At 42.5% G+C, this 12362-nt stretch overlaps 1 protein-coding gene across 1 annotated transcript in view; it reads left to right on the top strand.

Annotated features, from left to right (window-relative positions):
- The window catches only part of rgs7a (regulator of G protein signaling 7a), a 43835-nt gene extending 31473 nt beyond the window's left edge, over nucleotides 1-12362 (top strand). The window contains exons 5-17 of the mRNA XM_061087354.1: nucleotides 5045-5151; nucleotides 6455-6506; nucleotides 7505-7569; nucleotides 7953-8029; nucleotides 8206-8287; nucleotides 9177-9251; nucleotides 9400-9498; nucleotides 10008-10069; nucleotides 10454-10564; nucleotides 10649-10774; nucleotides 11395-11581; nucleotides 11779-11868; nucleotides 12342-12362. Coding sequence (XP_060943337.1) covers nucleotides 5045-5151; nucleotides 6455-6506; nucleotides 7505-7569; nucleotides 7953-8029; nucleotides 8206-8287; nucleotides 9177-9251; nucleotides 9400-9498; nucleotides 10008-10069; nucleotides 10454-10564; nucleotides 10649-10774; nucleotides 11395-11581; nucleotides 11779-11868; nucleotides 12342-12362 — 1154 coding nt within the window. The remainder of the gene's footprint in view (nucleotides 1-5044; nucleotides 5152-6454; nucleotides 6507-7504; nucleotides 7570-7952; nucleotides 8030-8205; nucleotides 8288-9176; nucleotides 9252-9399; nucleotides 9499-10007; nucleotides 10070-10453; nucleotides 10565-10648; nucleotides 10775-11394; nucleotides 11582-11778; nucleotides 11869-12341) is intronic.

The raw sequence follows: 12362 nt of genomic DNA, 5'->3' as shown, positions 1-12362 counted from the left end.
ATTAATTAGCATGCAAATACAGCGCAGCTCAGTCAAGACGGGGATTAGAAACACTTAGAAGATAAATGTGAACGAGGAGCCACAGCATGACATGATCTGCAACCTTCTGTTTTCGCTGTATAAGTTCCCTTGATCATATATGATCAGAGAATATGAATTTAATGTTCATCATTATGCTGATGACACACAGTGGTATATTTTTTTGCCGGAGCCAAACAAAAGTAATTCAGTTAACTATTGTTATATTGCCGCTACAGAGAAAACAAGAAGCACTATTCACACTGTAAATACACAGCATAGGGAGCCTGCAGTCACTGAGAGATGTATAGTAGCGATGCCTTAAGCCTGTAAATGAGCAGAGTGGAAATGGAGCAAAAACAGCCGAAGGGTCAAAGGGGTTAATGGACTAAAGACTGATTCTCTCAGAGTAACTTACTCCATGAATTAGCTTTGGTGTATTATGATTTCATTAGAGCTGCAGGGTTGTAAAAACCCGTTAAGTGTCACCAGCTCTTTTGACCTCTCATCTGCCTGAAAATAAATCCCTGCCGGAGTAGAACTGGTCAATATGGCCTTTTATTGCTGGAAATAAATTCTATGGTGCTTCAACGCTCTTACACATGCATCAGGTCTGTTCCTTTAAAATAAGTCACATCGATATAACAATGAAATAATTTATTCAGAAACAAATCCTACATATAAAGTAGCATCACTATAGTTTTGCTGCAAAAATACTGACCCTCTTCAGATCATTATGAGCCACGTGTAGTAGTAGATCATCAGTTCAGGGAGCTCAGAAACTGTGTACACATCTGTGATGGATGCTGACGTATCAGGTCGTCATGGTAACATCTAATAAGTAAGCAGTTAAGGTTACCGAACCACCAGGGTCTCCACTCACTCGTCACTCGTACGTCACTTCTCTGCTCCCATTGTATATTCTACAGGCGCATTAGGTCACCTAACAATAAAACATAAATATGGGCTGTAATAAGCCTCTTGCACAGGGAGGACAGTCACGTGTGTGTGTGTGTGTGTGTGTGTGTGTGTGTGTGTGTGTGTGTGTGTGTGTGTGTGTGTGTGTGTGTGTGTGTGTGTGTGTGTGAGTTAATGGGAGAGAAAAAGTCAATATATTGAGCTGGACCACACATAGGATAAGAACAAAGCACTGTCCCTTTTTATAGAATCTGAAGCGTACACAACACCAAGTGGAATTTGTGAGGTTGATAAAATCTCTCCCCCTCAGGATGATGTTTTGTTTGACCTGTCGACATGTCGATGGCTATAAGAGATTGAGTTATTGTCTTTGTGTGTGTGTGTGTGAGTGTGTGTGTGAGTGTGTGGAGGACAGAAAAGATATAACAGATGATTGAAACTCTCATTTAATCACCATAGCTTACATTAAATAGTAGTACAATAGTTAAAAGAAGTGTTAAGATTTCTTAAATTTTATGTGAAATAGTTTATTGTGATGCCCTTAAATAGTTTCGTTTATAATAATTCAAATTCTTAAGGGGGATTTAACACCGGCCGTTTAAACAAGTCAAATTCCCCCACGAGCACATCCACTAAAACCAGCATTCATCAACCTGTCAGTGAGCGCACACCAGTGTATTATCAAGGGTGTGAATGGCATTTGGAAGAGCACCTATGATCTGCTCCGCGGAGCATCAGGAAACAGTGGCGTGATGTCGGAGGGGGAACATATGGCTCGTCAGAACAGCCATGGAGAGGGTGCACACTGTTCTGCATAATGGTCCTGGTCTCCTCCTGCAGCCTCCTCTAAGCCTCCTGATCCTTGTGAGTCACTGCTGCAGTTGAGCACTTCACATGCTCTTTTTCAGCCTCCTGAGATCAGTGAACTGCTACAGTGGCATGAAGTCGGCAACTCACTTCAAAGGAAAAGGCATGGATATAGGAATCAGTGTCAGTTGTCTTTTATCAGTCCCCTTATTAGTTCAGATGCACATTTTATTCGTTTGATGCTACTGTCTCCTCCTAATTAGCTCAATAAAAGCTTTGGAATAACAGTGGGTAGATCCTTTAATTAGGAAAAACAACATGGAGGACGTGTCCCCAGTTCCTCCCGTTGTATAAAACTGGGGCTAAAATATCTCGCATTCACATGCCGCCATCTTGTGCTCTTGATGCATCTACTGATGGAGTGAAGCCACAAGTACGAGGTCCTGCAGATACACACGAATCATATCACGAGCCAAACTTAGCACTTGAAAGTCAGTTTGGTCCATGTCCCATCCGCTTATATAGAGGAGCCTGAGTTTATGACCTATACTGCAGCCAGCCACAAGGGGGCGAGGCTGCAGTATAGGTCTGTAGAGGCTTTGGCTTCACTTTTTGGGAGCTGTTACATCATCCATCTTTATATACAATCTTTAGGTTCACAAAACTAAGCTGAGAGGTTGTGAGACGAGATAACACTTACAATCATAATGGAAATACTCAAAGCACAAGTACCAAATCTGCACCTATACTTGAGTCAATGTGTTTATTACTTTTCATCTCTAATTAAAACTAAGACTCGTCGTCACCTCAACCTCTTCAAACTGTGAACAGTGCAAACATAAATCATCACACTGTAACAATCTCCTGCACATCTTTAGGAAAAGCTCCACCGGCTCCCACACTCTACTTGGCAGGCCTCCAGGCTGCTGGTTTTTTTGGCACTGAGCCGTTAATATGATGAAATCAAAGGGTGTTTTCCCCCTGGACTCTGAGCCCTTCTCCACAACTTGACTTATTCCAGTCCAAGGTTTACTCAGCTGTAAAGCTTATAGAAAAGCCTACGCTGTGTTAAATTAACTCCCCTGTAACCACTTGATCCTTATAAACTCCTATACCAGAAATGCAACAACAAAAAACCTTCTTTGTTTATCTTTTATTCATTCCTCAGAAAACTCTCCATCACATAAACCTTCATGTATTTGAATACTCTCTATATACTTAATGTAATTACATCTATGTTATACCTGTCTTTTAATGTGTCCCTAAAGTGCAAGTGCGAGTTTACATTCAGCATTCAATCCTCAAAATACCATCAGAAAAATGTCAAAGCGTCACTGAGATAAAAGCAGAGAGAACAGTCCCAGGTGACAGCGCCGCTCAAACACCACATCAGAGCACATCAGCCCCCTGGTGGAAGGACAGGAGACAGAGATCTCTGTCAGATGTCACTTTTCATACTCTGCTGACTTTACTTTCATCTGACATCTTTCCTACTGAGATAACATTCCAGAAAATTAAATATTTGAATGGATTATAAGTAAAAAGTGTCCACGGATGAACGGTTTCAGTTTGTAAATGTCTGTCTTGAATTTCCTCAGTATTTCATGGACAGAAGCTTCATCCCTTTGGTTCTCTGACGTAAATGTAACATGCATTAAAGCGCATTAATATAATATATGGAGAAAATGCATATGTATTTATAAATATGAATCAACATAAAGAGGGTGTTGCTGTTAGAAATAGTACAGTCGATGGATGAGGAGGAGGAGGAGGGGGGGGTGTTTATAAACAGGCTTGAATAACGCATGACTCATAATTTATTAATTTATGGACCCCAGCCATACGAATGCACACAGATGCACACATATAAGTACCCTGGCCTCTCAAAGATGTGACAGTACTGAAGGAAAAGCCAATCTATATTTATAATCACATGCACACACACACACAAACACACACACACACACGCACACACATACACACAGACATACGCACAACTGTGCACGCACACACACACCCTCTCTGTGTATGTGTGAGTGAGACGGAGTGAGAGAGAGTGAGACAGAGTGAGAGAGCAGGGATGTTGCATATTTTATGCATGCATAGTTATAGCATTTACAACGCCGCCTGTTTTGAGCATGTCAAGCATTTGAACTGAGCTTATTAGTGAGTTAGGCCAGTTTACTCCCAGTCTCTCCAGGGCTTTGCACAAACCATTCCAATAAATAATCAAATACGGCGGCAGGAATAGAGGAGGACACGGAACAGTGTGTAAACAGACTCTCCTACTATTCTTCATTTTACCAGGAGTCAACAAAGAACTGTGAGGACGTTAAACCAGACGTGAATAACAGACCTCTACAGGTCGAGAGCAGCAGGGAATAATTGGAAGCAGGCGAGACACGCAGCTGATTATATGTTTTCATTATCTGACGGTTTTAAATCAGGGACAGTCTTGTGCCGCGGAGCTGCCCGAGGGAAGCGGGTTTTCACCCTGACACCACAGCGAGTGATTTGACTGATGAGTTCCGGCTAAAGACGGAATAATCAGCGAGGCCCCCCCGCTGTCCTCATGGGTTCAGAAGCCTTGACCCGCCCATCGTTCTGTCAAAGCTGTGTCAGAGTCTATTAAAACACGGCTCAGTCCGGCCATTTGTCAACGGGGAATTTTATACTTGGGGGGTGAAAAGGTGAAACATTTTTAATTAGTGGCCGCGAGCGAAAAAGGCTTCATGCTGGCCCGGGATCTGAGACAAGAGAGTATTGATCGTCAAATAATCCAATTTTAACAAAGTAGAAAAGAAAAGGATCCGAGAGCTGATTCATCTTTTAACACCTCAGAGTAAAGTGAATGTCTTTATAAACAGAGCTTTTCTTGAATTTCAATTAAAGAACGGTTTTATCGCCCTTGTACTCAAAGCAAAAGTTTGACAGTGTGGAAATCATGGTTATTGTTTTTTTAGGCAAAAATCAGTACAACCTCTTTTAAGGCATGAGAACCGATTTTCTGTTCAGTTCTTTGAATGAGGAGTAAAGACAACATGAAGTGAACCTGAAGCTGTTTTCATTTATCTTTGACAGTACTTGTAGTCATGTGTGTGTTCTCGTGCACTGTGTCGATGCCTCTGGTTTTTGTTGTTGTTTGGTAACAACACCATCTTCCTAAATCTCCTTGAGCACAATCTCAAGACATCAGGATTTGTGTCTGTGAATCTTTTTAAATTAATGAAAGTTAAGAAGCACATGCTGGTGACTAATATATATATTTATATAAATCCCTGTGTTCTGTGTTTTCTCATAGTGGAGGCTCTTCACTTAGGAACTCTGATGGCTGCACATGGTTACTTCTTCCCCATCTCAGACCACGTCCTCACACTCAAAGACGATGGCACTTTCTATAGGTTTCAGGTAAGAATGATATACATAATGCAAGGATTTGTATTTGCAAGCCATATATCAGCCCTGAGTTGTACAGGGTGGTGATATGTTTAAAAATACCTCCAGAGAAGAAAACAATTAGAAGATCTTAATTGTAAATGATGGGGTCAATGACATTCAAATGCCCTAGTAAATCAAAAAACAATTTAGTTTTAATTGTAAACTCGAGGTATGTTGATTAAACGTGTTTTATGTCTAATAATGTTGTTTCTGATTAAGACTGATATTATGGGATAGGGCTTTAAAAGTAATGATATTACTAATACTAGTTTAGATTAATGTAATTATTTTATTGGATATTTCGTCATAGGCTTGTATCTGAGCATGTGCATGTATGTTCATTTATATATATGTATATAAACTTTAGTGTTGGTGTTTGTGTCTGTGTATATACAGTGAAATACAGTGTATATCCATCTGTATTTGTACATATGCAGTACCATATATCATTTCTTTACGTGACCAATGGAGAAATTCCCTTATGTAAAAGTATATTTAAGCCCCAGTCATGTGAAAAGCTGACAGGGTTGCACAAGATGTCTACACGGATATTAAATGATTTGTTTTGTTTATTTTTTATAGACAAAGAAATACATTTAGTCTATACAAAACACAAATTGGAAATAAAATATAATATAAAGCATTTCCAACTCTATAACCTGCAGTCACAATATTTTTTTTTAATCTATAAAAGGAGCAACAGGCAAAATGAATAAATAGAGCTCATTTCAACTCTCCCAGTGTGATTTCCTGGAGTTCTAAGACTAATTAGGAGCTGTTGGACTGCATAATACTTACAGGTTCATGAAAGAAGGAAAAACCCATTGCTCTGACTGTCAATTGGTTGACTGACACTTTTAGTGATTTTACACCCAGTGAGCTCCCTGAAGTGTGCAGCACAGGACTGAGCCAAGTAAATCAATGTCTGTGTGTCTGTGTGCGTCTCAGGCTTCATTTAGCTCTTTACATGTTATCAGCTCTCATCTGAAACCAGTGTGTACACCGGTGAACAAGGAGGGTCAAGATTCCTGCCGCTGTCTGCTCTCTCCGCTCGCCCAAAGGAGCTTATGTGCTTTAGACATTACGCCGACCCCATTATACAACAAAATCTTTTGTTGTGACAGATGCGGCACTGTGCCTGCATGCCCACCTCGTCTGACAGTGCACGCTTTGAATCCAAACACCATGCGGTTAGACGCACGCTGTCAGAAGCCAGCTCTCTTTTTTGAGTTTCTTAGCTTCTTTAATGACCTGTTCTTTTCCTCCCCCTCAGACTCCATACTTTTGGCCATCAAACTGCTGGGAACCAGAAAACACAGACTATGGTGAGAGAGCCGCTCTGAGTTCTTACTGGGTGCTGCAGGTGTGTTATCAGTGCTGGCGTCACAAAAGGTTCAAACGATGAAGCTGCAGAACGTGGATGTTTGGGAGAAACATAGAATCACTTTTAAGTTCTCCTCAAATGCTTCAGCTACAGCACAATCAATTATAGAGCCGCGGACCGGTATTTACTCTGTGTGCTTCCTGCTTTATTTATATTTCACCATTTAAAAGTATTTATCTTCATGTATTCCATCCTCAGTCCGACTCTGGCTGACGCAGGCTGATCACAGCCAGGGTGACCAGGAATGTGCTCAGCTATTGTTGCACTGAACGTTTTCACGGTCATAAAGAAAGACAAGCTCCTCATTGTTTACAGTGTAACGCAGTGAGAGATATTGGCATTTCATTTTTCATTGTGCCGAAAATGGTTCAGGTTGAATAGTCCGCCGCCGCCCTGCAGGTCTTTCATTTGTTGTTTGAATGGTGGGAATCGAGGATAAAGGCGCCTGTGCTCATTGTGCGACTCGTCTTGTGGGCGTTCGGGGAAGTTAGAGAGACTCGCCTGTGATTCATGTGAATGGTGCACCTTAATGAAAACAGCCTAATGGGGTAATGAAAGCCTCCACGTAAATGGTAAGTTAACAGAGGGAAGGAGGGATGATGATAGTGCAGGAAGACATCAAAAGTCACACACACACACACACACACACACACACACACACACACACACACACACACACACACACGGTAACAGACGCTCAGACACAATCCACAGAGAATGACCTTTGTGATTTGCAGGCCAGTGTAAATGTGCTGTTGAGAGGATTAAATGAGTAAACGCGCTGGGGCCACTTACGGCTGTTAAACCGAGCCGAGGTCCCGCTCCGCCTCTATTACCAACCTCCCTGACCCCCCCTCCCTCTCTCTCTCTCTCTCTCTCTCTCTCTCTCTCTCTCTCTCTCTCTCTCTCTCTCTCTCTCTCTCTCTCTCTCTCTCTCAGCTGTTTACCTCTGCAAAAGAACAATGCAAAATAAAGCACGTCTGGAGCTGGCAGACTATGAAGCGGTAAGTGAAAGAGGTCTCGTGGTGTCAGCCCCCCCCCTCCCCCCCTCACATATCTGCTCTCCTCCTGTGTTGTCAACCTCTCTCAAGATTTATTCGCCATCTCCTGCTCGCACAGACACCGGGAAACGTTTGATTTTCATCCCCTGCGTGTCACTGCACCATTTGTTACTTTCCTTTACCCGATGCCATCAAACGAATCAGTTGCACTCTGGATTTTTCACTGTTTGATATGCGAGCAGGGATCATTAAAGATGGAACCCAGCTGCGCCCTGCTTGCAGCATGTGCAGTAAATGTAATCATCGGATCAGATCCCTCATAAGTTAACGACAACCCCCCCTAAAAAACTTTCTTTTCCTGTTTGGTTCTCTTGCTTTACTTGCAGGAGAGCTTAGCGAGGCTACAGAGAGCTTTCGCCCGGAAATGGGAGTTCATTTTTATGCAAGCAGAAGCACAAGCAAAGTAAGTCTCACACACACTTAACGATAATCACCATGTCATGATTAACCTTACAGCGTTTCCTGTAATTTCCTGCACACACCTTCACAGACTAATCCTGCATGAGGAGTATACAGATGGTATGAGTTAGATAACGTGTTGAAGCAGTTCTGAACTCCTCGTTCTTGCTTCTTTTTCAGAGTGGACAAGAAAAGAGACAAAATTGAGAGGAAAATCCTCGACAGTCAGGAACGAGCGTTCTGGGATGTGCACAGACCAGTGGTGAGGGAAATTACTGATGTTGCTGTGGCGATCACCTTTGGCTCTGCTGATATCACTGCTGACATTATGAGCGTAGTAAAAAAATTGTTGAAAATAATAATTTCACAATGCTTCACGGGGAATCGTCTACGCTCTGCGGGTTTGTTTTTTTATCGGTTTCCCCACATTTCACCTGCAGCAGAGATTCGTCAGGCAGTGTGACGAGGAGATTGTGAAATGTTTTTTTATGATTCGTCCGACAGTGTGAAGAGACGAACTCTGTAGACCCTCCATTCGGTCATTCGCACACAGCGTCACATCAATAACTGTCACAACACATCAGCTTTACCGCTGCTCTTTACCTTGTGCACACACACTTTCGGAGCATTAGTATTTTTAGTCCCCCCCCCCCTCCAGGGTCTCAGGGTCTCCTCTGCTGTATTTCTCTGAAAGCCACTGCTCCATGCTTAATTGGAAAAATAACACGTTCAATTTATGCGTCCTTGGTGCAACACAATCAATATTAATTCAAATTTCACAGTGACGCCGTCAAGCTACTTTAGTTCTGTTGAGGAGACCTAGATTAGACCACTTGTTCAATCAGCCGGAATTTGCACAGTAAGACTCTGATTTCCCTCTGGTTTACTATTTTTGCTAGATTTGGCACATTCCATGTTTAATTAACCGGCATCTGACACATCGTTTTGCTCTGACTCCTCGGCATCACTTCACGCCCCAGACATAAGCACGTCGGGTTTAATTTAACAAAACTCATCTAATGGCAACGAAACGCACCTTTCCACGTCTGACTGAGGCTCCGGCCTACAGGGAAGAAGCATAAATGCTCGAGTCGTAATAAAAAACACAATTCAGTCTGGTTTAAATCGATGCTGGTTCTCTCCTCTCACAGCCTGGATGTGTGAACACAACAGAAGTCGACATAAAGAAGTCGTCCAGAATGAAAAACCCACACAAAACCAGAAAGGTACAGCACTTCTTCTCACATCCCACCTCCCTGTTAACGTCAGGGCTGATAACACTGAATTTCACGCTGTGCCCGTCCTCAGCTGTAAGTCCAGTATAAGTCATTGTTCTGTTGTCTCTTCTTTTCATGGTTTTCCTTGTTGCCTCAGTCTGTGTACGGGCTGCAGAACGACATCCGCACCCACAGCCCGACCCACACCCCCGCCCCAGAGGCCAAGCAGCCCACAGAAGAGGAACTGCAGGAACAGGTTAGACCAGCAGGGGGTGCCTCACTATTACAGTCAGGGTCTTTAACAGTTTACCTTCAGCAAGGAGGTTCGTTGGTTGGTTTACTACCGAACAGGAAGTCTGCGTTGTGGGTCAGGAAGTGGATCCAGGAATTCTTTTTAACTTTAAACATTTCAAGATACAACGTTTTTCAACATTCTCACAATTTCCCCAGAGAATATTTATTGGATATTTATTGGAAGTCAGGTATATTAACAGAACTGATTTCATTGAGCTAGTGCGATTAATTGCAGCTTCAATTGATTCAAAGGATCTTTCCGGCCTTGGCAGATTTATCCACTATGTGTTTTATCTCACCACTTTAATTGAATTCTGATCTTTACACAACGAAGCAGATGTAGCACAGCATGTAGTCGAGTCAGGTTAAATAACAGAAATACCTTGAAGTCGTTTTTTAAATATAACCAAAATGTGTCTTGTGTATTCATGGAGACGGATGCTTGGTAATTGCTCCCTGCTTTGGTTTCAGATCACCTTTTGGCAATTGCAATTAGACCGGCATCGACTGAAAATGTCCAAAGTGGCGGAGAGGTGAGTGATGTTCTCTGTGTCTTTATTCAGTTTGGCCATCGATCCGTTTATCGAGCTGTTAAACGGCCCAACGTGGCGAGGGATTAAGAGCCCTGGTGACCTTGAGGAGCGATCGTGTGGGCGTTAATGGTGCAGACATTTCCTTTACTGATAGAAAGGTGCATTCAGCGGTGAGCTCTCTGTCCTCGTGCCCTGAGTTCAGTCGCTGGTCAGACACGACCTTTCATTCCAGTTTTGTTCTCAAGAGGATTTAATTTACAGGTTGCCGTTTAACGCTCACAGATAATTTGATCACTCACAGAGAGGTATGGAGCATAATCTAAACAGATGTGATGACAGTGGAAGAGACGTGACTTCATTAACATGCTGTCTGTTGTTTCACAGTTTACTGGCCTACACAGAGCAGTACGTCGAATACGACCCGTTCCTCACGCCTTCAGATCCGTCCAACCCCTGGATCTCAGATGACGCCACGCTCTGGGAGCTGGAAGCCAGGTGGGTGCGCTATACGTCTGTGATTGCGTTCAGATAGACACAGAGTTCAGATGATGTGATTTAACAGTTTACCTGTTTCTCCAGTAAGGAGCCAGGCCAGCAGAGGGTGAAGAGGTTTGCTTTTGGCATCGATGAGGTTCTCAAAGATCCTGTGGGGAGGGAGCAGTTCCTCAAGTTCCTGGAGTCTGAATTCAGCTCAGAGAATCTCAGGTACACACACACACACACAAACACACACACACACACACACACACACACACACACACACACACACACACACACACATGTACAGAGAGAGCGACAAGTTATTTTATATATGTCATGTTATTCATGGTATAGCAGAATTGCTGAGGTGAATTGAAAGGGTAGACAAACATTTTTTATGTATTATGTGTAAAACTGAAAGACAGGGCACTTTATATTAGTAACTGATGATTTATTGTTGTTTGTAAATTCCATCTGAAGTATTTTAATGACTAATATTGGAGCAATAAGAGTCTCAGCTCCAGCACCTCCTCTGGTTGTGAGCCCTCATTTTTACATATTAGCCATTAGGTCTCTTGCCAAACCGCAGTTTTTCTAAAGTTTAGTGATTGATGTAGAAATTAAAGTGGGTTGGTTTATCCAGAGCTGAGCTCACATCAAGTTTGAGCCACAAAAAAGTTGGATTAGGTTGACTTCTGACATTCAGAAAATAATGAATTAATTGTTAAACCTATCATCAATCAGCTGACAACATTCTGAAATAGTCCCAGTGTGGATCTCAAACTTTCCTTGACATGAGCTGCTGTGTTAACATGTAACTATATTTGGCTGACTGTGGTCTGCAGGTTCTGGCTAGCGGTCCAGGAGGTAAAGAAACGTCCCATCAGAGAAGTTCCGACCCGGGTCCAGGAGATCTGGCAGGAGTTTCTGGCCCCCGGAGCACCCAGTGCCATCAACGTGGACTCCAAGAGCTACGCCAAAACCACCCAGAATGTCAAAGATCCCGGTCGCTACGCCTTTGAGGACGCACAGGTGAGTGTCAGGCAAAAAGATGATTATTCAAATACAAAAAAAGGAGTTAAAATACAGGATGTACAACTTTAAACATTTTCACTGCTCGCTACTTATGAATCCTCGCACGGATTATTGCGTTTCATGATTTCCATCCAGCACTGTTCTTGCATCTGACGCTTCGATACATCATGTTCGTTTTATTTGTCTCCACACAGGAACATATCTACAAGTTGATGAAGAGTGATTCTTACAGTCGTTTCATTCGTTCCAGTGCCTACCAGGAGTTATTACAGGCCAAGAAGAAGGTAAAAAAAACAAGAATACTGATAGGAACACAAGATAAATAAGATGAAACGTAGACGAGTGCATGCAGGTGACAGTCAGGGACAGGGACAGGGACTAGAGGACATTAATAGAGTCTGCTGGAGGTGAGGATGATGGAGGAGCTGATCAGGCCTCCTGTCGAGCTCGAAGGAGCCGCTGTGAAGCTGCCATAACAAGAAGAATCATTCAGCACAGGTGGATTAATGTGCCTCCTACACTTTCTCGGCCTGTGATTCTGGAAAAGCAGATTTTATTGTTATAGCTGGAGATATAAAAGAGGTAGAAACAGACAAATCTACATCAGCATCAACAGCATTTTGTTTGTGAATAAAATGCACTGGAAGACAATCTTCACAACATCTACACAAAAAGTGTATTTTTGCTCTTTTTTCATGGTTTTATAACAATGGCAGTCAAATCTTCTGCACAGTAAAATCCCTTTTTATCTTCACAGAAAAGTAAGAACTTGTTCTGA

The sequence above is a fragment of the Limanda limanda genome, chromosome 15 (assembly GCF_963576545.1).
Source record: "Limanda limanda chromosome 15, fLimLim1.1, whole genome shotgun sequence".
NCBI lineage: Eukaryota > Metazoa > Chordata > Actinopteri > Pleuronectiformes > Pleuronectidae > Limanda > Limanda limanda.
Note: the sequence above shows the minus strand (reverse complement) of the source record. Positions and strands in the feature narration are given on the sequence as shown.